The sequence below is a fragment of the Sparus aurata genome, chromosome 23 (assembly GCF_900880675.1).
Source record: "Sparus aurata chromosome 23, fSpaAur1.1, whole genome shotgun sequence".
NCBI classification, from domain to species: Eukaryota; Metazoa; Chordata; class Actinopteri; order Spariformes; family Sparidae; genus Sparus; species Sparus aurata.
Window position 1 is genome coordinate 24,685,832 of NC_044209.1, and position 12,682 is coordinate 24,698,513.

At 44.5% G+C, this 12,682-nt stretch overlaps 1 protein-coding gene across 2 annotated transcripts; it reads left to right on the forward strand.

Moving 5' to 3' along the window:
• Nucleotides 1–5,277: 5,277 nt before the first annotated feature.
• On the forward strand, nucleotides 5,278–12,469 carry rdh8a (retinol dehydrogenase 8a). Of its 2 annotated transcripts, none has more exons than XM_030408843.1 (6): nucleotides 5,278–5,704; nucleotides 7,983–8,144; nucleotides 10,108–10,287; nucleotides 10,956–11,049; nucleotides 11,148–11,331; nucleotides 11,475–12,469. In XM_030408843.1, the coding sequence occupies exons 1-6, from the start codon at nucleotides 5,599–5,601 to the stop codon at nucleotides 11,700–11,702; spliced, it is 954 nt and encodes a 317-aa protein (XP_030264703.1). In that variant the 5' UTR covers nucleotides 5,278–5,598; the 3' UTR covers nucleotides 11,703–12,469. The 2 variants fall into 2 exon arrangements, with proteins under 2 accessions (XP_030264703.1, XP_030264704.1); XM_030408844.1 differs by lacking the exon at nucleotides 5,278–5,704 and adding an exon at nucleotides 6,017–6,448.
• Nucleotides 12,470–12,682: the final 213 nt, after the last annotated feature.

Consider the following 12,682-nt stretch of genomic DNA (forward strand, 5'->3'; position numbering starts at 1 on the left):
ATTCACGCCAGCATTTATTTGAACTTCCCTGCTGAGTGGAAGGCATTTGGTTTTAGGTCCCCATGACACCAATTTTCCTGCAAATATGAAAGTAGTTTTTTTTTTATAACAGTATCAATTGTTTCCCTCTTAAAGCAGGTATTGGGAATACATTAGGACGTTGAGAATAAACAAATGATTTGATCGGAAGAGGTCCGTAACGTGGTTCCACGGGGACTAAGTGGACCCCCTCCCCGAGACTCCATCTGTACACTTTGTTTGCCCAAGATCGGGATGTAACCATGCTGTTGTTTCCCTTTGCTTTCTCAGAAAACCTCTGAATTACCATTAAGGGACAACTTCGTGTTTGTTTCCATGACGACATTTTGTGCCACATTTGAATTAGCTTCTACTTGTATCAATGTGTTACAGTCCAATCCAACGACGCTTCTCAACCGGCGTGTGGCTTAGAATGTCTGAATGACGTACAGTGATGAGATGTGGCTCTATGAATGTTCCTAAGAATGTCGCTCACTGGTGCTCAGAAATGCCACATTACGATCATCAGTGTTATTGCTCTCAAAGCGCTCTCTGTGGACTGTTCATTGTGTGTGGTCTTGCAGCTGCAGCAACATTTCTAGCCTCTCTTTTAGTGCAGCTACTCTTTTAGCACTTGCTCTCAATTATCGATGTTCTCTCTCTGCCCCAGAACCCCTAAAACACTTTCCCAGCTCAGTCCTTTCTGAGTCTTTGCACCCATTCTTTCTCTGTTTTTAAGTCTCCCTCCCGCCCACCGACCCCCAGCTACTCTCTCCCTTCATCCCTTTTATTCTCATGAAGTTTGCATTCCACACCTCCTCTGCAGACTGCACACAAAAGAGCAGAAAGCGCCACTCCTGACCTGTGGCAAACATTCCAGTCCTCCAGGCCCTTTCACACAGCCAGAGTCCCCTATCGTTCCAGTAGCATCAGCCAGAGTCTGCCTGTGTCCAATAACACTGCATGAAGATACCACCAACAGGAGGGAGGGAAAGGGGGAGGAGGGAAACACGGGATAATCAGTCTGATGCACTCACTGTATAATAAGGAATGACCATGCATAAAAGTGGTGTATTTCAAAGAAAAAAAGAAATGTCAGAAAAAATGTGTGAAATGCAGTGCATACATTACTCTTTTATTCACACAGTGTCACTCAGTATCTTCATAATCACTCCAGCCATCTTTAATTATGATGAGTGAAAACAGACATTTACAAATCCAGCTGAAGAGGCAGTGAATGTCCAGTGTGTCCTCAAAAATCACAGCACAGGAAATTGACTATTAACCCATAAAAGAAGGTTTAGAGTGCACAGAGGTTTCATTTTCTGAGACGTGGACTTTGATGAAGAGGTTACAGATGATTTGAGCACAGGGCACAGATGGAGTATGCTCAGAGGAGTCGGAGAGAACAGGTGAAAGGTCTCGGGAAGGATGTCTGAAAAATTGATTACAAGCAAGGTTTAGAAAAGAAGCGCAGCGGAGAGAAACGTCTGAGGTGAAGCAGGAAGGGGGGTTTACAACAAGACATTAAAAGCGGAGAAAGCACGTGGCAGGAAAAGCGTGTGGAGGCTTGTGCCGTCCCCTCCTCTGTGTTTCTCTCCTCACTCCGTCTGTGTCTTAGTGCCTTAATCTTCTGAAATTCCACAGCAATAGCTTGGAGGGTGATAGACATCAGTGGCTGTCCGGCGCCCCTCCTCATCTCCATCCACACCTGTCCACTTTCTCCGGAGGCAAAAGGGAAAGCATGCCAGGAACGGCCCTGACCTTACTCCATGAGTTTGCTCTGGCCTATTTAGCGCCATATCCACAGGTGAACTGACCATCTGGAGCACTGACAGCTCTCCTGTTGGCCAGCGGTTGATGAAAACTGAATAGAATTAAATAAAATGCAATGTAGCATGGACTCCTCACTCATGAATCCTTATCTAAAGGTCAATTGCAGCTTAAAGGTTGTTTTCTATGAGCTTTGTAACTACGTTTATGGTTTCAGTATAACTTCGATTAGCATTGAGTTCAAATTAATGATGTGGCAGCAAAATGTTGGTGGGCTGTTCTGGGTCAAACGATCATGGTCATTTCTCGTTCTCTATCTCTTCCCTGACCTCGACATTTGTTCAGACCGCCACCTGGTGATCTGCCATAAAAATGCAAAAAGATAAAAGCCGTACAGGATTTTGCACTCACGTCAAGAGTGTACGGGCTCAAATCACTCCTCTCTTATATGACAGCGTAGTGGTGGGGAAGCACGGCGGCTCAGCGGTTAGCCCCGTCACTTCACAGCATGAAAGACCTGCATTTGATACCCAGCTGAGGCGCAGCAGGGCCCGTCTTTATGGACTTTGCATGTTCTCCCCGTCCCTGTGTGGGTTTCCTCCAGCTGCTTCCATTTCTCCCGCCATCAGAAACAGTGTATATTAGGCTCATTGTCCTGCCGATGCCCCTCACTGAGGAACTGACCTGGAGTCGGTCCCTGGGTGTCCATCAGGGATGATTTATACACAGAGAATGAGTTACACTATGTTGCACTGGGTGTGTGACAATAAAGAATCGTCTTCTTGACTCTTTCTTATTGCTGATCTATTCTACCTTCACACTCAATTGTCAGCCTAATGCCTGAAATCTGAGAAATGTGTAAGTATATAAGCTAAAATGTCACTGCAGTGCGTGTTGTTTTGCACACTGTCAGCTCGGATTTAAAGCTGCTCTACGTGACAATGCAAATTTCACTTTTATTATCTGTTGTAAACTTCTGCTTTTCAGTGACAGAAATGGGTTTCAGCTCAGGGATGCTCTGAATAAGCCGACATTAGCGTTGTGAGACAGAACGAGGAAATTGGGCCTGAACTCTGCGTACGCTGACAGTCTGCTCTCTGTCTTCAGCACAATAGACGGTTGGTGGTCGGGAGTCTATGAAAACATCTTTTTTGAAGATACTGTCCGATGAACGATACGATGGGTCACATTATATGCTTGAGGTTGATTTTTTTCAGATTAAATCTAAACCTGTCTTTACACCATCCGTCTGCTGGTTACCGGCTGACCCTTGTCGGTTCGGGCCAGGACTCCACTCATTGTTAAAATATGTCTTCCCTGTGGGAGAATCTCTCCTTTCAAAGTTATGACAGAGATGATTGGCTCCTCTTGAAGATGGAGGCCTGTAACCTCAGTTTACCCCCACAGGAGACAAACAGGCAATAAAATTCAAGAGCCTGTCTCTGTCCTCTCCCACTGTTTTCTCTGCTGCTCTCTGCGTGTTAGTGGATGTCCTCGGCTTTCACCAACTCTCTTATTCTGTCCTCATAGCGAAATGAAGGCTTCACACTGTGTTTGAGGTCCTCACGTGTTAAAATGGTAATGGGATTAAAGGGGTTAAACAGGGGCGCCCATAAACATCATGGTGCTTGCAATATGTTAAAAGGGCAGAAATGTTGACGAAGCAAGTTTTAGTTTCATCACTGGAATACATAATCAGGACTCATGAGCTGGGGGAGAAAAACGCCAATAGAGGATACCCCCATTATTTTATTTATGGGTGTAAAAGGAGAAATGCAGAAAAAACTGATAGTGATGGTTGCAGAAGCAGCGTCAGATGTACTGAACATGTGCACATACCCAAAGCTAATTTCCAACACCAGTCCCTTGAGGGGCATTAATAGCTCAAGAAACCTTTAAAAAACACATGTTATGGTGTTAATTATGCCATTAATCAATGAACAATTTAAACAAGTTAAATATTTCAAAGCATTAATAATGTATAGGCTTCTACTTCTAATTAGAACACATCCTTAATGTGGCAACCAGCAGTTGTGTTTGGTTTCAAGTATACGCAGAAGCATTGGGTGAGTAGTAAGTGAGTGAACAACAGTACATGATGTCAGAATATCTGACCACCGGGGACTGATGAAACTTGAGAGTTGTTCTTCATTATTCTACAACTATAAAGAATTTGAAGTGCAACAAGAGAGGGACAGACGTCTTAGTAGCTAAACATCCGTCCTCCTTCCACAAACTGAGGGACGTCCAGTGAAACACTACCAGATTGACCTTTGTCATTTTTCTGCTTATTGTCAGGTGTCATATTTACAGTACAATGCCCTATTCTATTAGTGTGTATTAACTAAAGGCTAGGCCCATCCTTGGAGAATGTAAAAGCGTTTGTAGTTTTAGTGGTTAATGAACAAAAATTACAAAAGGGTGCCGGCAAGCTGCTGAAACATTTTGATAACTATCTGATTTAATGACATGTAGTTCATTACTCCCCAAAACTTTCTTCTCAGATTATTTTCAACAAATCACTCGCTCATGATGCCTGAGTTATTTGTTAATAATCAAGTGATATGATTAATGAGGGACTAATGAATTGTCACTCCACATTGATCACTCACTCAGACCTGCTTCGGGCTTATTGGAATCGGATTTAGAGTCGATGAAACACATATTTACTGTCTCCTAGCAAACCTCTCACTGTTTACACGCGGTTGCATCACATTCAGCAACAGGCCCGAACACGACAGACTCTGACTCTTGCACTCTGGACTTTAATCAGAGAAAAAGAAGCGAGTCTGTTTTGAGATCTTATCAGACGCACTTTAACCTCTTACAACATCCGTCAAGAAAGAGGGTCCATTAGTCACCGCAACACTCCCCTCTCTCTCTCTCTCTCTGGTGGCATTACTAAACTCAGACCAGACTTCTTACATACTTACATTCAGTTCATATTTGGATAACAGTCACGTAATTAGCACTATTTAATCAAAACCTGAGGGTGCGGCAGCTTTTCTTACCACCAGATGGCAGTACAATGCAGCGCATTAAATTACCATAAACACAACATTCAAAAATGAAGGTGAGCGTGGGAGGAGTAGTTAAAAAAAGAAATTGCAAAATAAGGAAAATAAACCAGGGAGAGGCGATTTGGCTTGGCAAATTGTGCAACAGCAAAGAGCACAATGATAATGATAATTTAAAAAAAAATAATAATCGTTTGATTTGCTGTGAAATCTTACGTCCAAATATGTAAAAGCTCGTTTAAAAAGTTGTGTTGACAGTTGAATCAACTGGTTTACTTTCACGTGTTGGATTTATATCAGTCTAAAATGTTGCATAACAGTTTTGGGGAATGCTGCCAAAATATACATGAGAGTAAAACTAAGTCCTGTCCCATCAGTTGAGGACAAAAAGTTCAGGACGTAAAGCTCGTGTGTGTGTATGTGTGTTGCTTGTTGTTGGGGTCACACAGCTCAGAAATCAAATAAGCACTGCCCCCTCTCTTCCACACGCACGTGCGCGCATGCACGGACACACACACACACACATTTAGAGGAATTAAGTGTATTTTTCAGGGCAGGCGGCACCTATCAAGAAGAAAATCGTGTCAGTGAGAGCCGTGTGCGATACCAAGTGTTTTTTGGTCCCTGATTTGATTGAACATGTGACTGATTTAGACGCTCACATGGCTGCGGCGGCTGCATGATCCGCTTTAGTTCTTTAAAGTCCGGTGATCGGTAACTCAGCTCCCTCGGCAGCGACCATCCGGAGCAGAGGACCGCTGAAAAACACGGCGCCTAACCCGGACAGATCATGGCGAGCAGCGGGCAGAAAGTTGTGCTGATCACCGGCTGCTCCTCCGGCATCGGGTTACGAATCGCCGTCACGCTGGCCAAAGATGAAAAGAAGCGTTACCATGGTAAATGCGCTTTCTTCTACATTGTTTTCTTTGATCGGTCCTGTTAGTAACGAGCCTGTAACAGTGTGCTTCGCTGCGAAGCCTATTCCGTGTTTACTTCCCCCCTCGCAGAGCTCCGCCGTTGCACCACGTCTCCTTTACGCACAAAGTTCGGTTGAGTTTCATGCGCAACTCTCCGTCTTAACGCAAATAAGAGACTCGGCGTGGTGTCAGTTGAAAGGAGCTAACCCTGCTGATATCGGATCCATATCCTTTTGTAAGGTCTGGGACTCGGTCGCCCCTTTGGCTCAACTATTATCATCTGAAAGCGCAGTTTCCAGGGCAGAGCTCTGCGAGGATGCCGCTTTCCAGGCGGATTCATAAAAGGAGTCTTGTCAGTTCTCTTTCAAGTGACTTCTCCGGCACAAAGAGCCCTTTTATCGAAGTGAATTGTGGACCGCCTGCTCCGGTTTAGTGCCGTGTCTAATGTGCCTATAGTCCCCTCAGTGGAGCGAGTGCTGAAAGGGGGACAAAGTTTGAGACCTGTACAAGCGAGGGTTCACTCCAAAGCAAGGGCCTTGTTTGAGGACTTCATTGGTGCACAGAGGAGTTAGGGTGTCCCACTTTGACATTGTTGCTCTGTGCGTCTCCTCCGCTGCTTCCCAGCCATCATTAATGTCATTGGAGGAATTAGAGATCCAAGACCATGTCAAGGAGCCCCAGACAGACTAATGTTAGACCTCACTCCCACCCCCACCCCTGTTGGTAAGAGATTGCCTTCAGACCCCCCCCACCCCCCCTTTGTTGTTAGATGTGACTTAATGCAGGGTTACATAATTGGCTGTTGGCCTTTACAGTCAGTGACTTCAGTAAATCGGTCATCCTGTGCATTAGCTAATTTAACTCATTTTGGCCAATTTAAGTCATTACCGCTGTGCTTCGGCCAATTCGGGAACCACTGAGCAAGGGTTAGTTAGAGTTTTATTTATCTTTGGGGCCATCAGGGTCTGACAGGATTTATTACAGTGAAATAGATGAGCAAAACAGAAGTGATTAACTGCTCCCTCAGCACCAGTTTGAGCTGATTCTTTTTCACAACGTGAAAATGAGGCCACCTCTGAGCGAGCGACGCTGATCTGCGCTTTTTCCAGGGTCTTTGGAAAAATCCAACAGAGATTAAATATTGCATTGTGCATAAAGTATTCATTAGCTGCAGTAACATGCGGCGAACTCCGAGAAACCCCCCAAAAAGACTTCTGTGCGTGCGATGCAGTGTGGTTCGTTCAAGAATGTTTAAGCAGCCCAAGAATAATTCCTGCAGGAGCCACGGGAACAATGGATCTGTTGTTCCCTAAATCTCTTTGTTGCTTCATGGACACACAGATCTCAAATCATAAGATTAGGATTAATTAGACTTCATGAGACGGCGTGAATGCGCAGTGTGCATTTGACTGCTACAAGTTGCATGGTTTGAGCATTACACATCATGAAATGTTAGATCAGTAAAAAATTGCACAGGATTGGAAAAAAACCTCTACAGTGTGGCAATCCCTCTTTAAAACGTTCCGTATCCAGCCCCGTCTCTGTTTAGACAAGAATCAGGTGACGTGCGTCCTCGTCTGTCAAGGACAACAGCAAGATTCGGCAAACGTCTGCATAACAGGTTGTTTACTTCTGCTGATTGCCATTGTGCAACCGCCCCTGTCTGTCTTTTTTCCCCCGCTAGATAACGTCAGTCAGCACAGCGTTAGCACAACACACAACATGGAAGACGGCGTGAAAGCCAAGTGAACGCTGTGCTGATAGCTGCTGTCACCGGTCGTGATAGATTCCTGCGCTGTATGTAGGTTAATGTTGCTCAGCGTGTAAAGTTCACAGGAAATCAATTCTGTGTTCTGTAAACTGACAGGCGTGGTCACTGCTGGGAACTCTGACCCGCACATCTGACTCTGTCACAACACTGCACTGTGTGTGTGTGTGTGTGTGTGTGTGTGTGTGTGTGTTAAGGAAGTCGTCTGGCGGTGGCCTCGCAGATAAGAGGGTTCTGTGTGTTTTCTTCAACAGTGTGACAATGGATCTGGAGTTTTTCTCTTTTCCTGCAGAAAACAATTATTCGCTATTTCACCAATCATTACCAGTTCAGTGATGAACGGTGAATGCATGAAATTCTAAATTATCCAGACAAAAGTCCCTTTAACACTGATTACTGGAGGGCTTCACACAGTCAATTCCACGCACTTTTTTTTTTTGCAGCCTACAAGTGAAATAACATGTTGGTGCTCTGTCTCTCCCTTGTCAGTCATCGCCACCATGCGGGATCTGAAGAAAAAGGACAAGCTCATAGAGGCCGCGGGGGATACGTACGGCAAGACCCTGATGTTGCTTCCACTAGATGTGTGCAGTGACGAGTCCGTCAAGCAGTGCATCAACAATGTTAAGGACCGCCATATTGACATCCTGAGTGAGTGAAACACACCAGAATCCAGGCCCTGCGTCCGCATTTGAGCCCTTCCCCGGCTTTCAATGACGTGGCGTCTTTGTCCTGTATGTAGATCAACATATATCTATTAAAGGGTGACTTGAGTTTGTTTCCAACCTGGACCCTATTTCCCCATGTTTTTCCCCAAGTGGGGAATGGGGAAAACTTTTTTTTAGTATTGAGCGAGAGCGCTGCAGACGGGCTGCAATGTTATCCCTCCAGGCAATTGCACACATCGAAGTACGACCACTTGAAGTGCTTGTTTTTGTCGCCGACAGGCTCAGATTGTTATTCTGGGTGTCTGATAACAGGATGGAAAGGATCCCTACAGAGATGAGCCTTTTTGTTAAAGATTTTTTCAACCAGAAACAGCCGCTATCACTCCAAAGCCACCAGACTCCATTTGCAGGAATAGAGATTGAATCATTCAAATTCAAGAAAGGGAAAAAAATACAAAATAAAACTCTCCAAAGCCATCCTGGTTCGCCTTTCCACTGTGTTTAGTCCAGATAAAACCATCCATTCGCTGCGTTAGATGTTAAAACGTTGCAAGAGGGAAGGCAGACATCAGAGACGCGGCGGGGGGGAAATGGTGTTTAAAGCCACAACATTTGTACGTCTCGCTCAGTGAATTAAGGGTTTATTTTGATCAAACCAGAGTTTGTGATGAGCAGGAAACTATTAAAGGCAGTTTAATTTTGTTTCTGTCGAGTTTTTCACAATGATGAAATTAAAGTCTGGTGGATTTGGCCAGAGTGACACAGCAGCTGTTTGTGGTTAAACAAAGTGATTTTTTTTTCTTTGACAAAAAGGTCTCATCTGCTCTTCCTTCTGGCTGAAGTGCTCTCAGTCAGCGCCGGACCAAATTTCGAACACTGTTGTCCACATTAGTCACAAAGAACGGCCGATGAATCACGTTAGTCTGTAACGTTAAGTGATAAAATGATGTGCTGTGCGGCCTTACTCATTTTCTTATCTGTGTGTGCAGCGAGGATAACAAAATACATGGAGCACTAACCCTGGCCTCTATTTAGAGAGATCAATGTCATATTCTCATAAGACAGTAGGAGCAGAAATCCAATAGACCTGTCGGAAAAAGAACCAGAATCAGCAATCACCAATAACAGCGTTATAACTGTGACTATAATAAGACTTCAGGAGGAAGTTTCTGAACATTCTTAGCCGTGACTCTCTTGTTACAGTGTCTGCAGTTTTGCAGTTGACATTAAGAGTAGGCGGGTGGGGGGGGGGGAGGAGGAGATTGGGAGAGTCTTGAAATTCCAGTGGGCAGATGGATTCTGCACCAAAACAGAGATGACCACCATACTGATTTCACGAGCGTGTGAAATCTAGCTGGGAGTCTGCAGCTCTGTCTGCCCGCGACACCTTCTGTAACCGGCGCGTCCTCACAGCTGAAACAAAGTCGAGGGTGTTTTTTTTTGAAAAATCCCAGCAGGTCACCAACATTTCACTGAGCTCTTAGCCGTGGTAAGTCGCTCTATATGAAAACATGAGGTCAGTTCATGGTCAGTCTGGTGGCAGTGCGTTGTACTCTGCTGGATTAATAACTCTTGAATAGGTAATTGTTTTTCAACCTTAAGTCTGGATAAAGCTTCTATTTATAAACCTGCCTCCATTTCACTCTAAATCCAACATTAGATCCCCCTTCACCTAATTACTCAAGACCCTGAGGCCCAGCAACATGGACTGGTGTTACATCACACCTCTCTGCCGCTGTCCCACGCTGACATCTGGTGGCAATATCGAGTAAAACCATCTGTAGTCTTATCAGTCCTATTTTTGTGGAAAGGCCAAGAGAACAGCGTGAACTACTCAGATATATCACTTCATATCAAGTCGCCAAGATCATTCAAAAGTCTTGACATCTGTGGTGTTGGGAGGTACAAGCAGTGCGTCATCCGTGTGCTCGTGTGTTTCCCGTCAGTCAACAACGCCGGCGTGGGCCTGTTGGGACCTGTGGAGAGCATCAGCATCGAGGAGATGAAGAAAGTGTTTGAGACCAACTTCTTCGGTGTCGTCCGCATGATCAAAGAAGTGATGCCGGACATGAAGAAGAGGCGTTCGGGACACATCGTGGTCATGAGCAGCGTCATGGGCCTTCAGGGTACGATCCATAAACACAGGGAAAGATGCTTGGTTTGGGGTTTGTACGTGTAGCCAGGGGCACTGCACATACCGTCACAGTTTCAGTCTGTCAAAAATGTGTTGAAAAAATTAAGATTTATCATATAATTCTGACATCTGTACTTTGTCTCAGCAGAACAGCAGGAGAATTTGATAAGATAATATATGCTGATCATCCACGACACAGTTTGTTCTTTGCTTTAGGATCTATTAGATTAGATTGGTACATTTTTACTACTGTTATTTTCAGTGCTTATATGAGAATGCTTGACAGATGAAAGTTTCGGTGCTTGAAGGGTTTTTTTAATTAGCCGCCGGTCTATGCCAGTAAAAGGTCTGCTGACATGACTTCAGTCAATTAACAACTAGCTGCTATGAATCTGTAGTGTTTGATAGAAGCAGTCTGAAGTGCCAGACGGGCGGGGTTTTCCAGAACGAGTTAAAGAGTATCTGATAAGCTGTCAATCACAACGCAAGTTAGAGAAACTGACTTACATGTTCTGTCTGGCACTTCTATTGTGCTTTTTATCTACTTGATTGATTCAAGTAGCTTTATGTGTAAATTATGCTTGACTCATGTCTGCTGTGAATGAACTCTTTGATAATACAAAGCACTGATATCTTTTTTTTCACCCATTGTTGGTGCAGGAGTGGTGTTCAATGATGTTTACACTGCCTCTAAGTTCGCCATGGAAGGTTTCTGCGAGAGCATGGCCGTGCAGCTGATGAAGTTCAATATCCGGTAGATTACCCTCTTTCCTCCGTTCCTCCTTCACATCTGTCTTCACTTTGTATTGGACATGCTCCCTCACGGGCCTTTCTGCATCTGACTGCCCACAGCTTGTCCATGATTGAGCCCGGCCCCGTGCACACTGAGTTTGAGACGAAGATGATGGAGGATGTGGCCAAGATGGAGTATCCGGGAGTCGATGCCGACACAGTTCGATATTTCAAAGACGTTTACCTGCCGTCGTCCATAGATATATTCGACGCCATGGGCCAGATGCCAGATGACATAGCCAAAGTAAGGGAACGGCTCCATGCCAAATATATCTCAGCGTTCAAGGATCAGTGTTGTTTTTCCGTCTGGTCACTAACTGATATATTTAACAAGCCTGCAAAGCAATCAAATCAGTGAAAACCTTCTTTTGTTTCTCATCTCTTCAGTGCATTAAGAAGGTTATTGAGTCGAGCAGCCCTCGCTTCAGGAATCTGACCAACAACCTCTACACACCCATCGTGGCCTTAAAGTACGCAGACGAGACTGGTGGCCTGTCTGTAAACACTTTCTACAACCTCCTCTTCAATTTCGGCCCTCTCATGCACATCACCATGAGCATCCTCAAGTGCCTGACGTGCAGCTGCCTGCGTCGACGCACCATCTCACCTAACTGAAGAGGGTGTCTGATCCTGCCCTGTTGACCCCACCCATTCCCTACCGCCTTTTCCTGAGGTTTTGGGGCGAAGCAGGTAGAGTAGAGCCAGTAACCCTGAGAGGAGAGAGGAGCCGCCTTTTTTCGTTCAAAGACACTACCACGATAAGCTTTGCCAGACAACATGCACAGTTGCACAGGTTTGTCACAGAGATGTCTGCAGGATGACCTCACGTACTCACACATACACACAGAGAAGCATAGTCGGAAGTACAAGCATCACACACATTGGACGGGTCTGTATACATATTATAAAGTCAATGCCATGCCTTGGTCATTGCTTTATGGGAGGAGCTGAAGTGGTCAGATGTGTATATCGTTTCAAAGAGAAAACACAGACAGGACATCAGATACAAACCCCATGGACAGATTTAAAAAAAAAAAAAAAAAAAAAAAGCACAAAAATGAACTCAATTACAGAGAAAAACAATACGATTATAGAGAAATAATGATGATATAATTTGTAGCCTAGATAAATCTACACTCAGGCTCACCAGAGTTGTAACATGTCTGGCGGAAACAGAGAGAATATATCTGCTTTTATCTTGTTGTGCCCCTAATGTTTGCCTTAACATAGTGTTCTCATGGTCATAACTGCTGTTAAATCATATTTTTAATCTTTTGATGAACTGATGTTTCAATTTATAAAGGTTTGTGAGGGGTTGGGTCAGATATGTTTAATCTAGCATTTTGATTTAGTAATAAACAGAATTCTGATTGATCCTAAAATGTCGACTTGTTATAATTACTGCCACAAAAAGCCCCTCGATGCTGCAAGCTCTTTCTCATGGTCTACAATGCTACCTTGGTACCAATAGGGGGCAGTATTTCACAGTGTTTTTCCCTGGCAGCCAACCTGTGGATTTCACAGCAGCAAGCAAAGCTGTAGTGTAAAGGAATTTTTTGCTCAGTGTCCTGATGTAGACAAGTGCAATATGACTG